We start from the raw sequence: 16,400 nt of genomic DNA on the forward strand, positions 1-16,400 counted from the left end.
GTTGTGCTGTCCGGGGAGAGGGATCAGAGCTCAGAATTTTTTGAAGCTGGGATAGAAATAATTGAGAGTGAGGAGTTGGGGTGGAGGAGGGATGCTGGAAAACTGTTGTGGTACAGAGGTGAGTCAGCTATATATATATATATATATATATATATGTGTGTATGTATGTATGCCTCCTCTTGCGCTGATTAGTTAGATTATCTGAACATGCTCCTCCCGAACTTTGTTAATAGAACATCATTAACTGTGGATCATTTATCATTGCTTTGGCACAAAATGCATTCATTTCAATTTACCCGGATTATTTTCTCACTTACACAAAAACACCACCAAAACTCCAATTTACATGTCTACATACTCTTTTCAAATAATGAATAAGAGAGCACATTTGCTACATTTCTACAGTAATGCCATATTGAAATATATTCAGAATCTAAAAAAAAAACTTTCAAAACAAATAGATGTAGCTGAACACCTATACAAGTGTTAGCCTTTCAATTTCATTACCATCTAAAAGGAGAAAACTTAGTCCATGTTGACATCACAGTAAAAAATTATACTGCAGTGATATATAAACAGTAGAGAGTGTCATTCTTGTTTTGTAAAGAAACTTTACAAAAGCAGACACTGTATAATGCTACATGTTTTTAGGTCATTGTTTTATAAGTGACAAAGTATGTTTGGTTGACAAACTTTGCTAGTGTTATGCAAGAATGACTTGATTTGAGACAAGTATGAAGTGTTTTGGCAGTTTAAGTGCATTTTGAATGTGAAATTAACTGCTGTGCCAAGCTAAAAGTTGGTTAGGAGAACTGTGTGAAGAGTGACTAAGTATTGAGAAATGTGTCCTAGCGATTGTAAAAAACTGTATTTAAAATATGATTTATATTTTGCATACCATGGCATAATACATTTAGGTAAGTTTTCTGAGTCTTAATACAGTTCTACATACATAAGCACATTGTGTATTCATTAAAAAGTTAATGATTACTGTAAGTTAACAATTAAGCAGCCTTCCCCAGTCTGTGGAAGAACCTAGAAGCAACACTTTCATCTATAACAGTACTGTTCTCACAGGATGCATTATCTCCCAAATGAACGATACACAGCTACAGTAGCTCTCCATTCCAGCAGAATACCGATATAAAATGCAAACAAATGAGCCTCAATTTCTGACATACATCCACAGATATTATAAAGTAGCATTTTTTCTTGGTTCAGTAAAAGTTACATGTGCAGTGCTTCTTGTGTCAACAGCATATGATGTTTTCCTTTATTAATTTAATTTTTGAATGCCTCTTCTTTTTCTTATATTACCGTAAATAATAATATCACAAAAAAGCACTCTCCCACCTCCAAAACACATCTATCCTTTGGTAATAATAATATACAGTGCTTCATGTGCCGCCTTTGCCAGTATTCTTTAAATTATAGTTAATTACAATTTTTTTTTTTTTTTAAGACACATTTTAGGCACTTTGGGTAATTATAGCAGTGTACCATATTTTCTTGTAAACTCAGTAAAAGCATAATTTTAAATGAAACTTCCTCCATCCATTCATTTTCCAAACCGTTTTTCCTATGTAGGGTCACAGGGATGCTGGAGCTTATCCCAGCATTTCAGGCTGCAGGCACGGAAACACCCTGGATGGATAATGAATGACACATTTCTTAAAGCTGCACTCCACAACTTTTTATGGTTAAAAATGATAGTAGTACGTAACAAGCCAGTGTTCAAAAATATCTCCTTATCTTAGCCCTATTCACAACGGTAAGCTTGAAATAATGATTTCTAATTCGGGTGGTACTCGTGTGTTTCCGCAAGAAATTCGAGCATGCAGCCATTCGTCTTTGTGTCATTACCTCACGTCTGTTTACTTAAAGAACAAGTCCCAGCTAGTAGGCTAAATCACATTTGAGGATGGCAGATCTTTTATAGCCTTTTCTCACAGTAGCTGCATGCAATAATAAAACTTATAATTTTGAAAGTACAGTATCCGCATCAGTGTGGTGACTGACAGAAAACATTAGATTCATCCGTGCTGAGAAATGCACAAATAGGTTTCAAACAGAGATAGCGACAAAAAGGCAAAACTTATGGACTGCAGCTTTAAGTTTTGTCTGATGCAGTTTCATCCTATCTGTTTATGTCTAAGGCAGTTTTATCCAATGCCTTTATAATATCTGAGGCTGTTTCATCTGCATTGGGATGGCTTTGCATTTATGCAAAGAAACTTTTGTCTTTTACAAGAAAGTTATTAGAAACATTTATTAAACAATCATCTGATATTATATTGTATATGATTATACCAAGGGTCTTCAACCCCTAGGGGGTCTGAAGCGGTACTGCAGGGGGTCCGTCAATTAACGTTTGATCACCATTTTTTTGTTAAAAAAATTAAAGCATGAGTAAAAAAAAAATTCCAAAGTCTAATTCCAATTATCTGCATTTTGAGTTTGCACTCTCGAGAACGTGAAATGGTCCGATTTACAGCATATTTTTGCAGCGGTGAGAAATAGTAGCCAATCACAGACAAGTTTGTTGACGTCTTGAACGCAATATTGGCCAATCAGGAGTGTTTAAGTCATAATGCACTCACCGGAAGCGGAACTTGGTAAGATTTGCGAAGCTCCCCCTACAGGTTCCTTCAGTGAATCACACTGTCGTAAATACTCCAAGCGCAGCTCTGGACTACAACGCTCACCAGCGCAGTAGTTTTGCAAATACAGTACAAGAAATCTCGATGGAGGTGGGTAATTTTCGAAATTGTCTTATAAAGTCATAATATATACATTGTTTTTGAATAACCGTAAAGCATTTTGTCACTCTCGCGTGATCGTGAACATGAGGCGAGATTGTGTCGGGTCGGCGAAGCTCAACTTGCAAGTGCTGTTTTTTGGCAAAGACATGCCAGAGGGGGTTAGTGCACGCCTCAAACACACCACTACAAGTCAATTAACCATCGTAAGGACTTAGAAAACTATTTATGAAGGTAAAAAAAGTTACTTAGTTCTGCTTTAAAATGCTGGAGTTTGCTGAGTTCTGCTCACTGAATCCTCTCATTAACAAACAAAGACACGATGTAAGTAAGATATTCATTGTGCAGTGTAGAGAACTTTATTGATTTTAAGGTAACGTTGTGAGATGGCAAACTGAAATGAGTGACTAGTAACTGTAAAGCCCCGGGTATACTTCACTTTCCGCATCTCGCGCGCAGTCGCGTCCGCGTGTCAATCAAAGTATATTAAGGGGGGAGCGGTCTTTGGCGCTTTCTGTGCTATATAGCTATAGTCCATTGAATAAAAGTATTATTTTTCATGCAACTTGAAGAGGACAGATGGCCAGTTAGACACTACAAAGTTTCAGAAGTGACATGTACATATAAATGCGTGATTCACTATCAAAATTGCACAGGCCTAGTTCAAACTAGCACAGGACAAAAATATGGCATGTCAAAATTGATGTGCGCAATTTAAATGCAGACTATTACTAAAAAAATATTCGTATCAATACAATATTTAAATTCCATTCCAGTTATTTGTTAAGGTAATGACTTGTAAATAATCTTAAATGTCCCACTGTACATTATTCTTATTATGGTGGAGTGGTGCTTACACATTACATCTGCACTTTACTAGAGAAACTGCACTAATTTCAGATACTCAGTGATCTGATTTTTAATTGTCCATCTAACAGAAAAATTAAAAAGTTAAAAAATGTAAAATTGTCCATCTGATTGTACAGCCTCGTTTACACTGCACGTGTGTGCGGCACGTTACGGCTCCGGCAAGGTTTTGTTCCGTCCTGAGCGGTGTCAACTCACACCAGAAGCGTTTCAGAAGCAAAGCGGCTGGATTCGCGAGACCACGAGATTTGCCTGTCCAACGTTGTTTTCGTTGCTTTTTTTCATGTTTTTAATGGCTAAATGATTATATTTTGCCTGGTTTAATTGTGTTTATTGCTATGCCATATTTTATTTTGCTGTAGCCCTACAGATTAAGTTAATACACTTAAAATTCCAGTTATGGACAACAAAAACAAAGAAATTTCAAGTTTTTCAACTTCGAATCTTTTGTCTTCAGTTTCTGGCCTCCTAGTAATGTGAAATATGAGCGAGAGTTTACTCAGGGTGATTATTTTGACTTTATTTTTGGATTTGAGCTGCGCGTATTGGACGCGGTGTCCGTCAAAAATAGGCGAGGCGCCTATCTTTAGCGAAGTGGCACGTCGAGCCGCTTCTGGGACACTTCTCAAACGCACCGCGGCGCGGCTGGTGTAAACACGAGCATTGACTAGAGTGGCCGCGTATCAGCTCCGGTAGCCGCGTCGCAGCCGTAACGCGCCGCACACGAGTACAGTGTAAATGAGGCTTAAGATTAAAATGTATGACTCTGCAAATCCATTAAAATAATTTACAACAATTACAAACAGCTAATGAATTGTGATTTTTATTGCAACGTTTGTTGCATTTTTATTGCAACGTGTTAATTTGATGCATAGGCTAAATGTCAATTTATGAAAGTGATATAGTGATGCCTGTGCAACAACAATAATGTGTATAGTTCTGATCTAACTTATTCTAATCATTATATGGTTAGTTTCTACTAATATCAGTGCTTAATATGTAGCTCTGTTTGACACATTTTATATCGGGAGTCCTCACTCCATGTCTCTGTCGCCTAAGGGGTCCGTGCCCTAAAAAGACCCCTGGATTATACTAAATAAGAGAATATCTGACAGCAATTATAGTCTACTATACACACCAATTTCCACACCAACTATTAGAGGTTTCATAAAAAAAAGACTGTTAAGGGTAGTTAAATGTTTTGATTGATAGTCCCCCAAATATGATCTTACCGTCCACGCAGGCCGGCCTGGCTCTCGTTGTCCCAGCAATCTGTCCTTTCTTACATGCACAGCGGGCCGTCTGTCTGGCAATCGTCCTGCGTGGCTGACTGCTGTCTCTGTCTAGAGTAACAATCTCACAGGTGCCTGCAGCCAGTTGACCTGCAAGACATAACCAAAGAGAGTAGAGGAGTTCAGAGGGGAACGCTGTGAAAAATTACCATAGAAGTCAGGTTTCTGGCTTATTCAGTTTGCTTTTTTATAGTTAGAATGGAGCTCGCAGTTATGCTTTGTTTAGGTATCAACTTTTATCTTAAAATGATCTTAAAATTCCTAAATAAAAAAATGAGTAGACATGCAGTAACAGTAATGTAATGTGGACAGCATAGCTTGAATAATTTGAATTTTATGAGAAATGTTTGATTTCATATTAAAATGTTAAAACAAGAAATTGTTGAGATTTCTTCAGTAACTCTAAAGAAGACAGTTCTCATTTTCTCAGTAAAAAGAGGAGACAACAATCTTGTTGTCTACGAAAAAATTGTTCATTTTTATTGACTTTCCTTTTCTCTGTCAGTGTGCTCTGGAGATGAAAATACAAGTACAGCACTTGTGTCATGAAGTTGGCGATTGGCTGGCTATATCAGGATATAGCATGGCATCTCTGACATTTTTGCTTAATTTAAGCAATTTCAACCAAGCCTGAACACTTTAAAAATGTAAACGCTTCATCAAAAACATTTATACATTTATTGCCTATAATTCAAGTAAAATAATCGAAATCAACACAACTTCAAGGAATTTAAAAGCTTCAGTTAGGGCCCTTTGTCACCTTCGCCCCTCTATGCAGCCCTCAGATTAACCTGTATGTGAAGCTGGTCTACAGGGAATCTGCTTCCTGCTCCAGACCTGAGCATTCTGATTGGCAGTGAGTCAGAACTGTGATTTAAACTGACCCAGAGTCAGCGTGCTGAGGTACAGCAGGGTTAATTAACTTAACGCACAGGTCACATTCAGGCTAATGGAGAATCTTAAGATACACAGCCGTACTAACGCACCAAATGTGTGTGTGTGGGCAAAGGTTAAACAACATCAAGCTTAACAAGATGTTTGTGTTTTCATGGAATTTATATAACCTTTAGCCTTAAGATTGCAAAGTGTGTAAGTTGGATTATGAAAAAATCCATTTGTTAATGTGTTTGCTGTCTAGATGAGACTTGTTAAGCTCTGCAGGTGATGAGAAAAACAACGTCCTGATATTTCACAATTTGGCTGCTGCTCTGTTCATAAAGCCCATACATTCTGATAGGTGGGTTTCACAACTTCTTTAAAAATAATTTCCCCCATGTTTTTCCTTTCAGATTGCTTTAAAATTAAAATAAACAGAGCCAATTAGAAGTCTGAAACTTGAACTTTGAACAAACATCAATGTTATTTATTTATTTCCTCGGTTAATTGCAGACCCTTCTGTGAGCAAGTGAGCTGTGTGAAACACAAATTTGCAATTGGGTACATTTCCTTCCTTCCCCTGATTTCCATTTCCCTCAAACCATTAAAAAAAGAAATCGAAACACTTTATAACAAAAATCTCTAGAATAAACGTGACCTATGATGAAAAATAAATAATAATAATAATAATAATAATAATAATAATAAAATATTTAAATGTTCTCTCCTTTCTAGATATCCTTTCTCTCCTTATATGATAAAAGCCATTTCTTTATTTCACTTTGCATCAAGTCTCTTTTCATTTATATTCCTCCCCTCCTCCATGCTTCTGGATGATGTGGGATAATGATATGTCATATGTGCGTAGCAGCGGGAAATCCATCTTTCTCTTTAACACTCATTTCTGCAGAGATTGCATTTGTCTGCTAGATCTGAAAATCCCCAACAGGAACTGCAAAAAACCTTCTTCTTACATTGCTATAAGCATAGTAAGACACTAAGAGATGAGATGAAGCCCTTTTGAAAATCTCCTTTTTGTCAGCAGTTCCTTTATCAGCATTCTTGCATTGAATAACACTCTTCTGCTTTTTGTCCTAGTTTAGACTGTTATCCTGTGCTCCACTGAATTAATATATTACTTGAACATTATCATATTTTTAGAGCCGCTCTAATATGTATCTTTAAAGGGCTCAGATTTTTATCGATTTTTTGTGAAAGAGCTTACAATGGAAACCTACTGCAGCTTTCATTCGCTGCAACTCCTATCATTGAAATGTAGTTATGATACTTCTTAGATATCCATTGTCTTTAGTTATCATATGCAAGGATCAACCAAGCAATAACTGTGGATAGATGCAATTATTAATGTGAAGGACCTTTTACTGGTGCGCTTGTCAGGTTTAGAAGGTATTCTTCCTGATTAATGCCAATGCTACACACCTTCACAGATCTAAGATACTTATTAGGTGTTCAGAACCATGGCTCGCCCAATTACAGGATAGATACTATTATTTCTAAGGACCAGGGGTCTCATTTATAAAATGTTGCATAGAAACCATCCTACATTCGGTCATTTCTCAAATACGTGTGATCCAGAGAACGAACGTATGCACAAAAAATGCAAATGATCTTGAAATTGTGAGCAGCTGAATGGTTTCAGATCTCCGTCTTGTAATTGCCCACTAATTAATGTCATTAACATATAAAAGAGCACCAGTCAATGTCCAAATCCTTTACTTAAAAATCAGGAGTGGCAAGAATTGCTTGCAGTACTCTGACTCTCTGGCACAATGAAAAGACTGTTTTTTATAATTATGAACGTTGCCATGGATTTTAGCGTGTATCAAATTTGTGCGTACGCACTTGAGTTCCTCCTAACAGGGTTTTCAGTTTTTTTTTCATCTGCTAACAAGCATCGTCCAATACAGGGGTGTCAGTAGCATTTTTATGAATGAGGCCCTAGAAGCAATAATAATAAGAATAAGATGTGGTCAAGTCTGTCAAACATTTTGAAGCTCCTCACTCTGCAGCACTCATTGCTCTGCATGTCCTTCTGAAGGAATGAGCCTGATGTCCCTTCAAGACTCCTCAGAAGCAGAGAGAAGGTAGAAATGAAAAACTAAATTATGACTGTTTTTGGTAAAAAAAAAAAAAAAAAATACTATTCAGTAAATCTCTGGGAAATATAGCGTATAAAGAGTTTCCTTGAACTATGACTCTGAGATCAGCATGAATATTTGTGTGGAGACCAAATTACAATAGATGAATACAATAGATGGTGCTGATCTACACACACAAGTCTGGTTCACTATCCTTGTAGGGATTCTCCTTAGACATTATGGTTTTTATACTGTAGAAACTGTATATTCTATCCCCTAAACACTAACCCTACCCCTAAACCAGGGGTGTCAAACTTAGTTCCTGGATGGCCAGAGCCCTGCAGAGTTTAGCTTCAACCATAATTAAATGCACTTGATTTAGCTAATCGAGTCCTTCAGGCCTATTTGAAAACTACAGGTATGTGTGTTTGGAGCAGAGTTGGAACTAAACTCTGCAGGACTGCGGCCCTCCAGGAACTGAGTTTGACACTCCTGCCCTAAACCTACCCATTACAGAAAACTTTTGGCATTTTTACATTTTCATTAATCCATTTCCCCCATGGGGACTGCTGGCTGGTCCCACAATGTAGGTGATTTCAGGTTTTACTATCTTTTTGGGGACCATTTCCTATCAAGGCTTGCCGTTTTTTCATTTGCTAACAAGCATCGGCCAATACAGGAGCGTCAGTAGCGTGGGAAAGGTGGGACTGAGTACAGGGGGCCCATAGCAATCCCCCCAATGCTAAAAACTGAACAAGGAGCCCAGAAAACCTAGTGACGACACTGGCCAGAAGCTAATTTTTCAAAACTCTTAATGCATTCTGCATTTCCAACATGAATCTTGACCAAACAGTAAATATTACCTCCAAAACTCGCTCAAACCGCCAAAACAAGACATTAAACGATTTGCCTCAAAAAAAGCTTGTTCAACAATAACACTGGCAACGATTCTCACTTAGCATACAGTCACCCATAACACACTGACCTAAACACTCTAAAAACAGAGAGCATTACATAATGATGAACTTTTGTCTTTGAAGTTTAAATGTTTTTTTTTCTTTCTTTTTTTTAGCATATCATCAGTATGTCATTAAAAAATGTGAATAACACCTTTTCACTTTATTGACTTATTGCAACCAACTTTACCTCAGTGTTGTTGAGGGCAGGGTTTTATTTTAGTGCACCTCCTTTCCATCCCTCGCTTATAGCAGACTGAGGGTGTACTCACACTAGGCACTCTGAACCGTTCCTATGGCGAGTTTGACCCCCAAAGCCCGGTTCGTTTCGACAGGTGTGATCGCTCCGTTCGGTGGCCGGGCACGGTTCATTTAGCCTGGCCCTGGCCCACTTGGAAGAGGTGGGCCAGAGCGCAGTTCGGTAGGGCTCGAGCACGGTTCGCATGCAGTGTGAGCACTACTCGTGCCAGAGCACGGAACAGCTACTACTCTTGTGTGCACTACTGTCATCATTATGACGCAATTGCGCTCAGCTCAGTTCAAGGCAAACGTGCCTAGTGTGAGTACACCCTAACAGTTGGAGGGGAGTGTTCAACCTAAGCCGTCAAACTGAGAAGGAACGCCGTTCCAGAGCGGAAGATTACCACCACAAACACTTTTTTTTCACTATGTATTAACTTGCATGGATTAATTGTTCACCACAAGACTAGTTATGTGAACTAACAAAGTAAAAAGAATCAATTTTGATTTCATGACCACTTTAATATTATTTAATTTTACTGTGAATGTTCTGCAAAGATTGTTTATATATTTCAGTATAATTAATGTAGAAATGCTCAACATTTGCAACTTTTCTATTTTGACATTTGAAAAATGGGCTGCAAATAGTGGACTATGAATGACAAAAGAGTTGTGGTCATTAAGATTTTTCTCAATTGACTTGACACATTTGTCCAAACTCTTCTTACTGCTCTCACAACAATTTCTGTAACACAGCCAACTAAACACAATCTTACATTAACCAAACAGTTCAACTTTACTGCATAATGAAGCAAATGTTCTTGAATGTCATTAGAGTATTTTGTCCCTGGTAAGGCATTTATTAAAAGTAAATGCTATCATTAAAACTATTGATTTTATAACATTCAGCTACAGACCCACAAATACACTAATGAAAATACGTTTAATCGCAAAGCTCTTCAGTGAGGAGTTTTGTATAAAAAGTTTTTTTCTCCCTACCCATAAAATATTACAAACACAAACATGCATTGAATGTTTACTGTTGTACAGTACTGCAATCAGTGAAATATATTCATAAAGCCTCTAATTTACATCTGACCAGAGAATTTCATCAAAGAATATAGAAAAAAAAAATCAATAAAAAGTGCTGCAAATGTTTTCCCCTGATATATAAAATTTGCAAGAAATGAAAGAAAACTTACAATCTGTTTAGACAGTTACAAAGTGTTCAGATCACCGTGTTAATTGTTCTCTGAGCACTGATCTGAGCTTTAAGAAATGTGTCAAATTGATTGAGAAAAACTGTAAATGCATTTTGTGTGAAAGCAATGAAAAATTATTCACAGTTTGGTGCATACAGACTTCGGTTTCACTGGCATTGTGACTTCAGTTTTGACATTGCATGTTAGCAATCAATCAATTCAATTCAATCAAAAAAAAAAAAAAAAAAAAAAAAGTCATACATACTATAGTTAGTCAAACATAGCATTTCTCTCACTTTTCTTTAAGCTTCATCTTTTTCCCTAGGCTTATTAGAATCAATTTCTTGTGCATTATCATTAGATAAATGTTCAACAGCTGAAGAGAAACTGTAATTAATTTGGTGTTTTTGCAAAGCCTGAAGGCTCTCGTAGTTAGTGACGGTACAGGTGTCAGTGTCAATGCATTTATGTAGTTCCTTCAGTCCTTGTGATACTAAAACATCTAAAAGCTCATGTTAATGGCAGACATTTGCTAAATCTGAGCTCTATTTATAACTTGAGTGCTTTAGTGTTTAAAAAAAAAAGTGAAATGTTGAATTGCTGGAAGTCAATTACGAGGATGCCTCTATAACTGCTGAGTCACTTAGGGGAAAAAAAATGTTATTCATCCATTTACTAAAAAAGGGAGCAGAGAGAAATGGATGAATTTGACATTTTAAAATCTCCCGGCTGGTAGGCATGTCTTTAAATTTCTACTGGGCCAAATCTAGGTATCAGCAGGGGAGGACTGGGCCCACCCAAATGTCTGTTTTGCACAAGCCAAATAGAACTTGCAACTGAAGTCAAGCCAGTATTATATTCACTTGTAACCATTGTGACAATGACTAAACTAAATATGACCAAGTCCATCAAATCGGACAGAAGCTTTTGTATCTGAGTGAAGAGTAGAGAATTTAAGTGACGCTCAGACCGCAAAACTGACAGGAGCAGCTCTGGTGGAAGACAGTGACTGGATCTAAAACCTTCATACCATACACATCTTCATATCTGTTTCTGTAAGTTACCAGAATCACACATGAAAACCCGGAAGACATGCTAGACATCCAAATGTGCAATTCAGAGTGGCTCTCTCACACTGTATTTTGTGACAAAAAACTAGTTGTCCAGTACAGTTCCATTCACACAGCAGAGATTCACTGAAAATAAGGTTGTTAGTCCCAGACTAACTATTAAATATTAAATATGATTAAATATTAAAAAGCTACACTAAACATGCATTTGGTCCGTATCATGATCAATCAACACTTTTTTGTTTTTTTATGGTATAAAATAAAAAACAGAAATATATATATATAATACACTCTAAAAAATGCTGGGTTAAAAACAACCCAAGTTGGGTTGAAAATTAGCGATTGGGTTGTTTTAACCCAGCGGTTGGGTTAAATGTTTGCCCAACCTGCTGGGTAGTTTTATTTAAACCAACTATTGTTTAAAAATTGCTATATGGCTAGCTTAAAATGAACCCAAAATAGTTGGGAAATTAAAAACCAGATGCAATTAGAGGCAACAATAATAGACAAAAGGCAAATGTTTATTAATAAGCTTTAATATTTTATTAATATAAATGTAATAGTTTAATAGTTTATTAATACAAATTTATTAATAAGCAATTTAATAAATGTTTATTGTTTAATAATTATTCACTGAACATTAATAAATGTTCATTTCCAACATACTTTGGGTTAATTTTAATTAAGCAATACAGTAATTTTTAAACAATAGTTGAGTTAAATAAAACTACCCAGCAGGTTGGGCAAACATTTAACCCTACCGCTGGGTTAAAACAACCCAATTGCTGGGTTTGTCCATTTTCAACCCAACTTGGGTTGTTTTTAACCCAGCATTTTTTAGAGTGTACCAACTGTCCAACCAGGATATCTGCCAGCCCTTCTTTCTTTAGCTAGGAAGAACCGGGCCAGAAGTGTCAGTACTTTTCTTCTAAAAAATACAAAAATTAAACTAGAATTTTACATTTTCGGTGTAAGGTAGAGAAAAAAAGGGCATTTGAAAACACTGCATTTGTAGTGGGAATGCTATAATGTCCTGAATAGGAGTGAATAAAAGCTCACTGCCAAATAAATAACCTGTAGCCTAATTGTTATGAGATGTGTAATGAGGAAGCACACCAAAACAAGGGATTCAAAGGGGATTCAAACTTGGTGTGTTGCATCCAAATACACATTAGTTACAATCAACATCATATTTTATGTTCTGAATTTTTAATGTTAATCAAAAATATTAATTTTTAATGTTAATGTTTTTTTTCTTCATCAAATGGCACTCTAAATGTGAGCAATAGTGTTGCTTGCCTTAGCTTTACAAATCACAGATCTCAGCACAGCCCTTTACAGCTGATGTTTCTAGAGACTTCTGTTCAATATGGATTTTTTTTTTCAAGATTCATTGGTTCAGAGGTCAGCTATATGACCTTCCCAACTCATCTGCCGAGTCAACACAACAGAATAACCAGAAAAGAATTCATTTCTATTTCTACTACACACTTCCTTTCAGTTTATAGTTTCGATCTGCACTGGTAAACAAATGTTTTTTCTTCCAAGTAAATGTTGTTGATGGCCTCTTATAACCTTGGTATTAAACAGAAACTGTTGTCCACAAGGAAAAGCTAGTATTGAGTATATATACAGGTTTCTGATCTGTTCTTCTCATGATTTCCCATTGTGTCTCTTGAAATCAAAGCTTATTATAGAGTCTTTAGTCATAGCATAAGTACATCACTAAAATGACAACATCTTAAACAACAATATTAATTGATTACAACACCTGTTGATTACGAAATCATCTCCAACTGCTTAGTTACACATTCATTTCCAACCTAATTATAATATCACCTCCAACAACACATACTGATTTGATTATGACATCACCTGTAATATCACTTACTTTGATTATGCCATCAATTTTAGAATGTAGTGTTGCACTTTATTTTGATGGTCTATTTTAGACATTTTACTAACTAGTAACTTGTCAACATGTCAACTAACTCTCATTAGAGTATTAGTAGACTGTAGTAGACTCTTAGTAGACTTGCAAAGTTACTTATAGTCAGTAGGAAGTCTGTTGGTGGAGCATGAAAATAAAGTGTTAGCAGATATTAGGCAGACAATCTACTAATACTCAAATGAGAGTTAGCTGACAAGTTGTGAAGTTACTTAGTTAGTAGAATGTCTAAATGGAGCATCAAAATAAAGTTAACACTGGTGCTTGAGTTCCAATTTCCCCTGTGTTTTAGTGACTGCGATCGTTTGGAACCTTCATGTGAACTAAAATCAATGTAAAGCCACTCAATTAAGCAAGCTGTGATTCCAAATAGCCTTCACAAACTCTACGTGTGACTCTTGGATGGTCTTGTCTTACTTCTAGCCAGCAGGGTAGTTTTAAACGATGCCCTTAACAAGCGTAATCAGTGGTGAACCCCAGCACAGCGTCCCAACACAGCACATCGCCTCATTTCAGCAACATCCGACTGCTGCCAATCCGTTTGTCGGCTTCAGTTTCACTGTTGGGGCTCATGCTGTAGGAAATGTCGCATCTGCTGCAGAAAGCAGGCAGAATATCAATAACAAATGCCACTCAAAAACAGTGTGTTTGGTATGTGAAATAAGTATTGTCTGCATTATTGATCAGTGATTCATTATTACTCATGCCTATGTCTGTACTATGTCTGAAACCTAGGAGATGATTACTAATACCAATATTATGACAATAAATAAATAATAAATAAAACAAACAAACATATAGAACTAAAAAATCCTATAGGCTATTAGATCCAACCCTGGACGCCGGATCCTGTCAAAAGATATCTGGTTTGTCTTGTGTCCAAAACTTGTAAAACCCATCAAGAGCAAGTCTTGTTTCTTGTATCAAGTTTATTGAATAATCTTAGTTAATAATAAGATTAAGATTAAGATCATAAGATTAAACAACAATAGAAAGGAAATAAGTATTCATGAATAAATGATTAAATTTTAAATGAAATTATTTAAATCTAATGATTATACAATTATATAATATATATTAAATAATATTTGAAAAAGCAAAGCAAATAAAACAACAGACGTATGGTTGCTCTCTTAAAGGTGCCATCAAATGAAAAATTAAATTTACCTTGGCATAGTTGAATAACAAGAGTTCAGTACATGGATTTGACATACAGTGAGTCTCAAAACACCATTGTTTTCCTCCTTCTTATGTAAATCTTATTTGTTTAAAAGACCTCAGAGGAACAGGCGAATCTCAACATAACACCACATATGCATATGCATATGCCAGCCCATGTTCAAGGCATTACACAAGGGCAGGACGTCTGGATGTGCACAGCTGAATCATCAGACTAGGTAAGAAAGCAAGGACAATAGCAAAAAATGGCAGCAATAATAACTGACATGATCCATGATATCATGATATTTTTAGTGATATTTGTAAATTGTCTTTCTAAATGTTTTGTTAGCATGTTGCTAATGTACTGTTAAATGTGGTTAAAGTTACCTTTGTTTATTACTGTATTCACGGAGACAAGAGCCATCGCTATTTTCATTTTTAAACACTTGCAGTCTGTATAATTCATAAACACAACTTCATTCTTTATAAATCTCTCCAACAGTGTAGCATTAGCCGTTAGCCACGGAGCATAGCCTCAAACTCATTCAGAATCAAATGTAAACATCCAAATAAATCAATACTCACATGATCCAATGCATGCATGCAGTATGCATGACGAACATTTGGTAAAGATCCATTTGAACGTTATATTAGCTGTGTGAACTTTGTAAATGCACTGTATTATAGTCGAGAGCTTGGGGGGCAGAGAGCGCGAGGATTTAAAGGGGCCGCACACGCTTAATCGGAGCATATTCAATGATGCTTCAAAATAGGCACTTAAAAAAAATAATTAAAAAAATCTATGGGGTATTTTGAGCTGAAACTTCACAGACACATTCAGGGGACACCTTAGACTTATATTACATCTTGTAAAAACTGGTTCTAGGGCACCTTTAAAGTAAAATGCACAGGTTGCTATTGAGAATCCTTAGATCATTCATTAGCAGCAGCATAGCACTTCCTTAGAATTTAGTTCAATGGAAAAATTCAAATACAAATGATTTTATGAACCATTTACTCAGAAATTTGGTCTTATTGTGTTTCATTAACAAGGCTCATCAATTTGGTGTGCTTTTACTGCACTGCAAACTTGTTACAACTCACAGTTATGATACTGGATGAGTTGTGTGCTTTGTGAGCAAGTGTATCATTCGCCTTTTAATTTAGATGTATTGCAGACCAACTTCAATCAAATCATAATCCCTGTCCTTGTGACGCATTTTCTTATATGATCATCTTCCCTGTTTAACAATTCCTGTTATTGAATTGAAAATGATCTAACTTTAGGTATTCACTTCTTTAATCACAAAAAAAGATTTATAAATGATATTGAATAATGATTTAATTCAATACTTATCTTGTTTATATGTGAAGGATTTTTTTTTACTGAAGAATATTGACCTTAAATAAATAATAAACTGACATAAATTGATCAAATCGTATAGAATGTTTTTATGGTGCTCTTTGTGGTGCTTTTATGCTCAAAGAACCATTACACGACCCGGTCTCAACCCTCAGGGACTTGTGGGGGGTTTGCATGAGTTTGTGTGGGATCAGAGGGGCTATAATCTGTGAGCAGGTTCGGGGTCCATGAGGCCATTCATTGTGCTTCATCAGCATGCAGTGAGGAGGACATTTCGCCTTCAGAGCGTGAATGCCGCCTTGAGATGGTCTGTCTTTAATCTCAGCTGGCGGGGTCTGATGCAGGATAAAGACACCATACATCCTCTCATCCGCCACTTCCTCTAGGTCCTCTCTAGACTTCCCTCTCACTACTTCTTCATTCTCATCGTTCAAATCCCTCGTGATCCTAATGTGACTGGTCTGTTTGACTAAGGAGTGTGTGAGAATTTTGGAGGGGTTTAGGTGAGAAACACTGTGCTAAAATGCTGTATAGTATATAGCAAGACAAAAGACAATGAAAGGGTCA

The 16,400-nt window shown here is 36.4% G+C and overlaps 1 protein-coding gene across 2 annotated transcripts in view; it reads right to left on the bottom strand.

Annotated features, from left to right (window-relative positions):
* Nucleotides 1–16,400, bottom strand: part of tafa5a (TAFA chemokine like family member 5a) — a 173,061-nt gene that overhangs the window by 63,637 nt on the left and 93,024 nt on the right. For both annotated transcript variants that reach the window (XM_048155009.1, XM_048155010.1), the window contains exon 2: nt 4,859–5,008. In XM_048155009.1, the coding sequence (XP_048010966.1) occupies nt 4,859–5,008 (150 nt within the window). The remainder of the gene's footprint in view (nt 1–4,858; nt 5,009–16,400) is intronic.

This window comes from Megalobrama amblycephala, linkage group LG14, assembly GCF_018812025.1.
Source record: "Megalobrama amblycephala isolate DHTTF-2021 linkage group LG14, ASM1881202v1, whole genome shotgun sequence".
NCBI lineage: Eukaryota > Metazoa > Chordata > Actinopteri > Cypriniformes > Xenocyprididae > Megalobrama > Megalobrama amblycephala.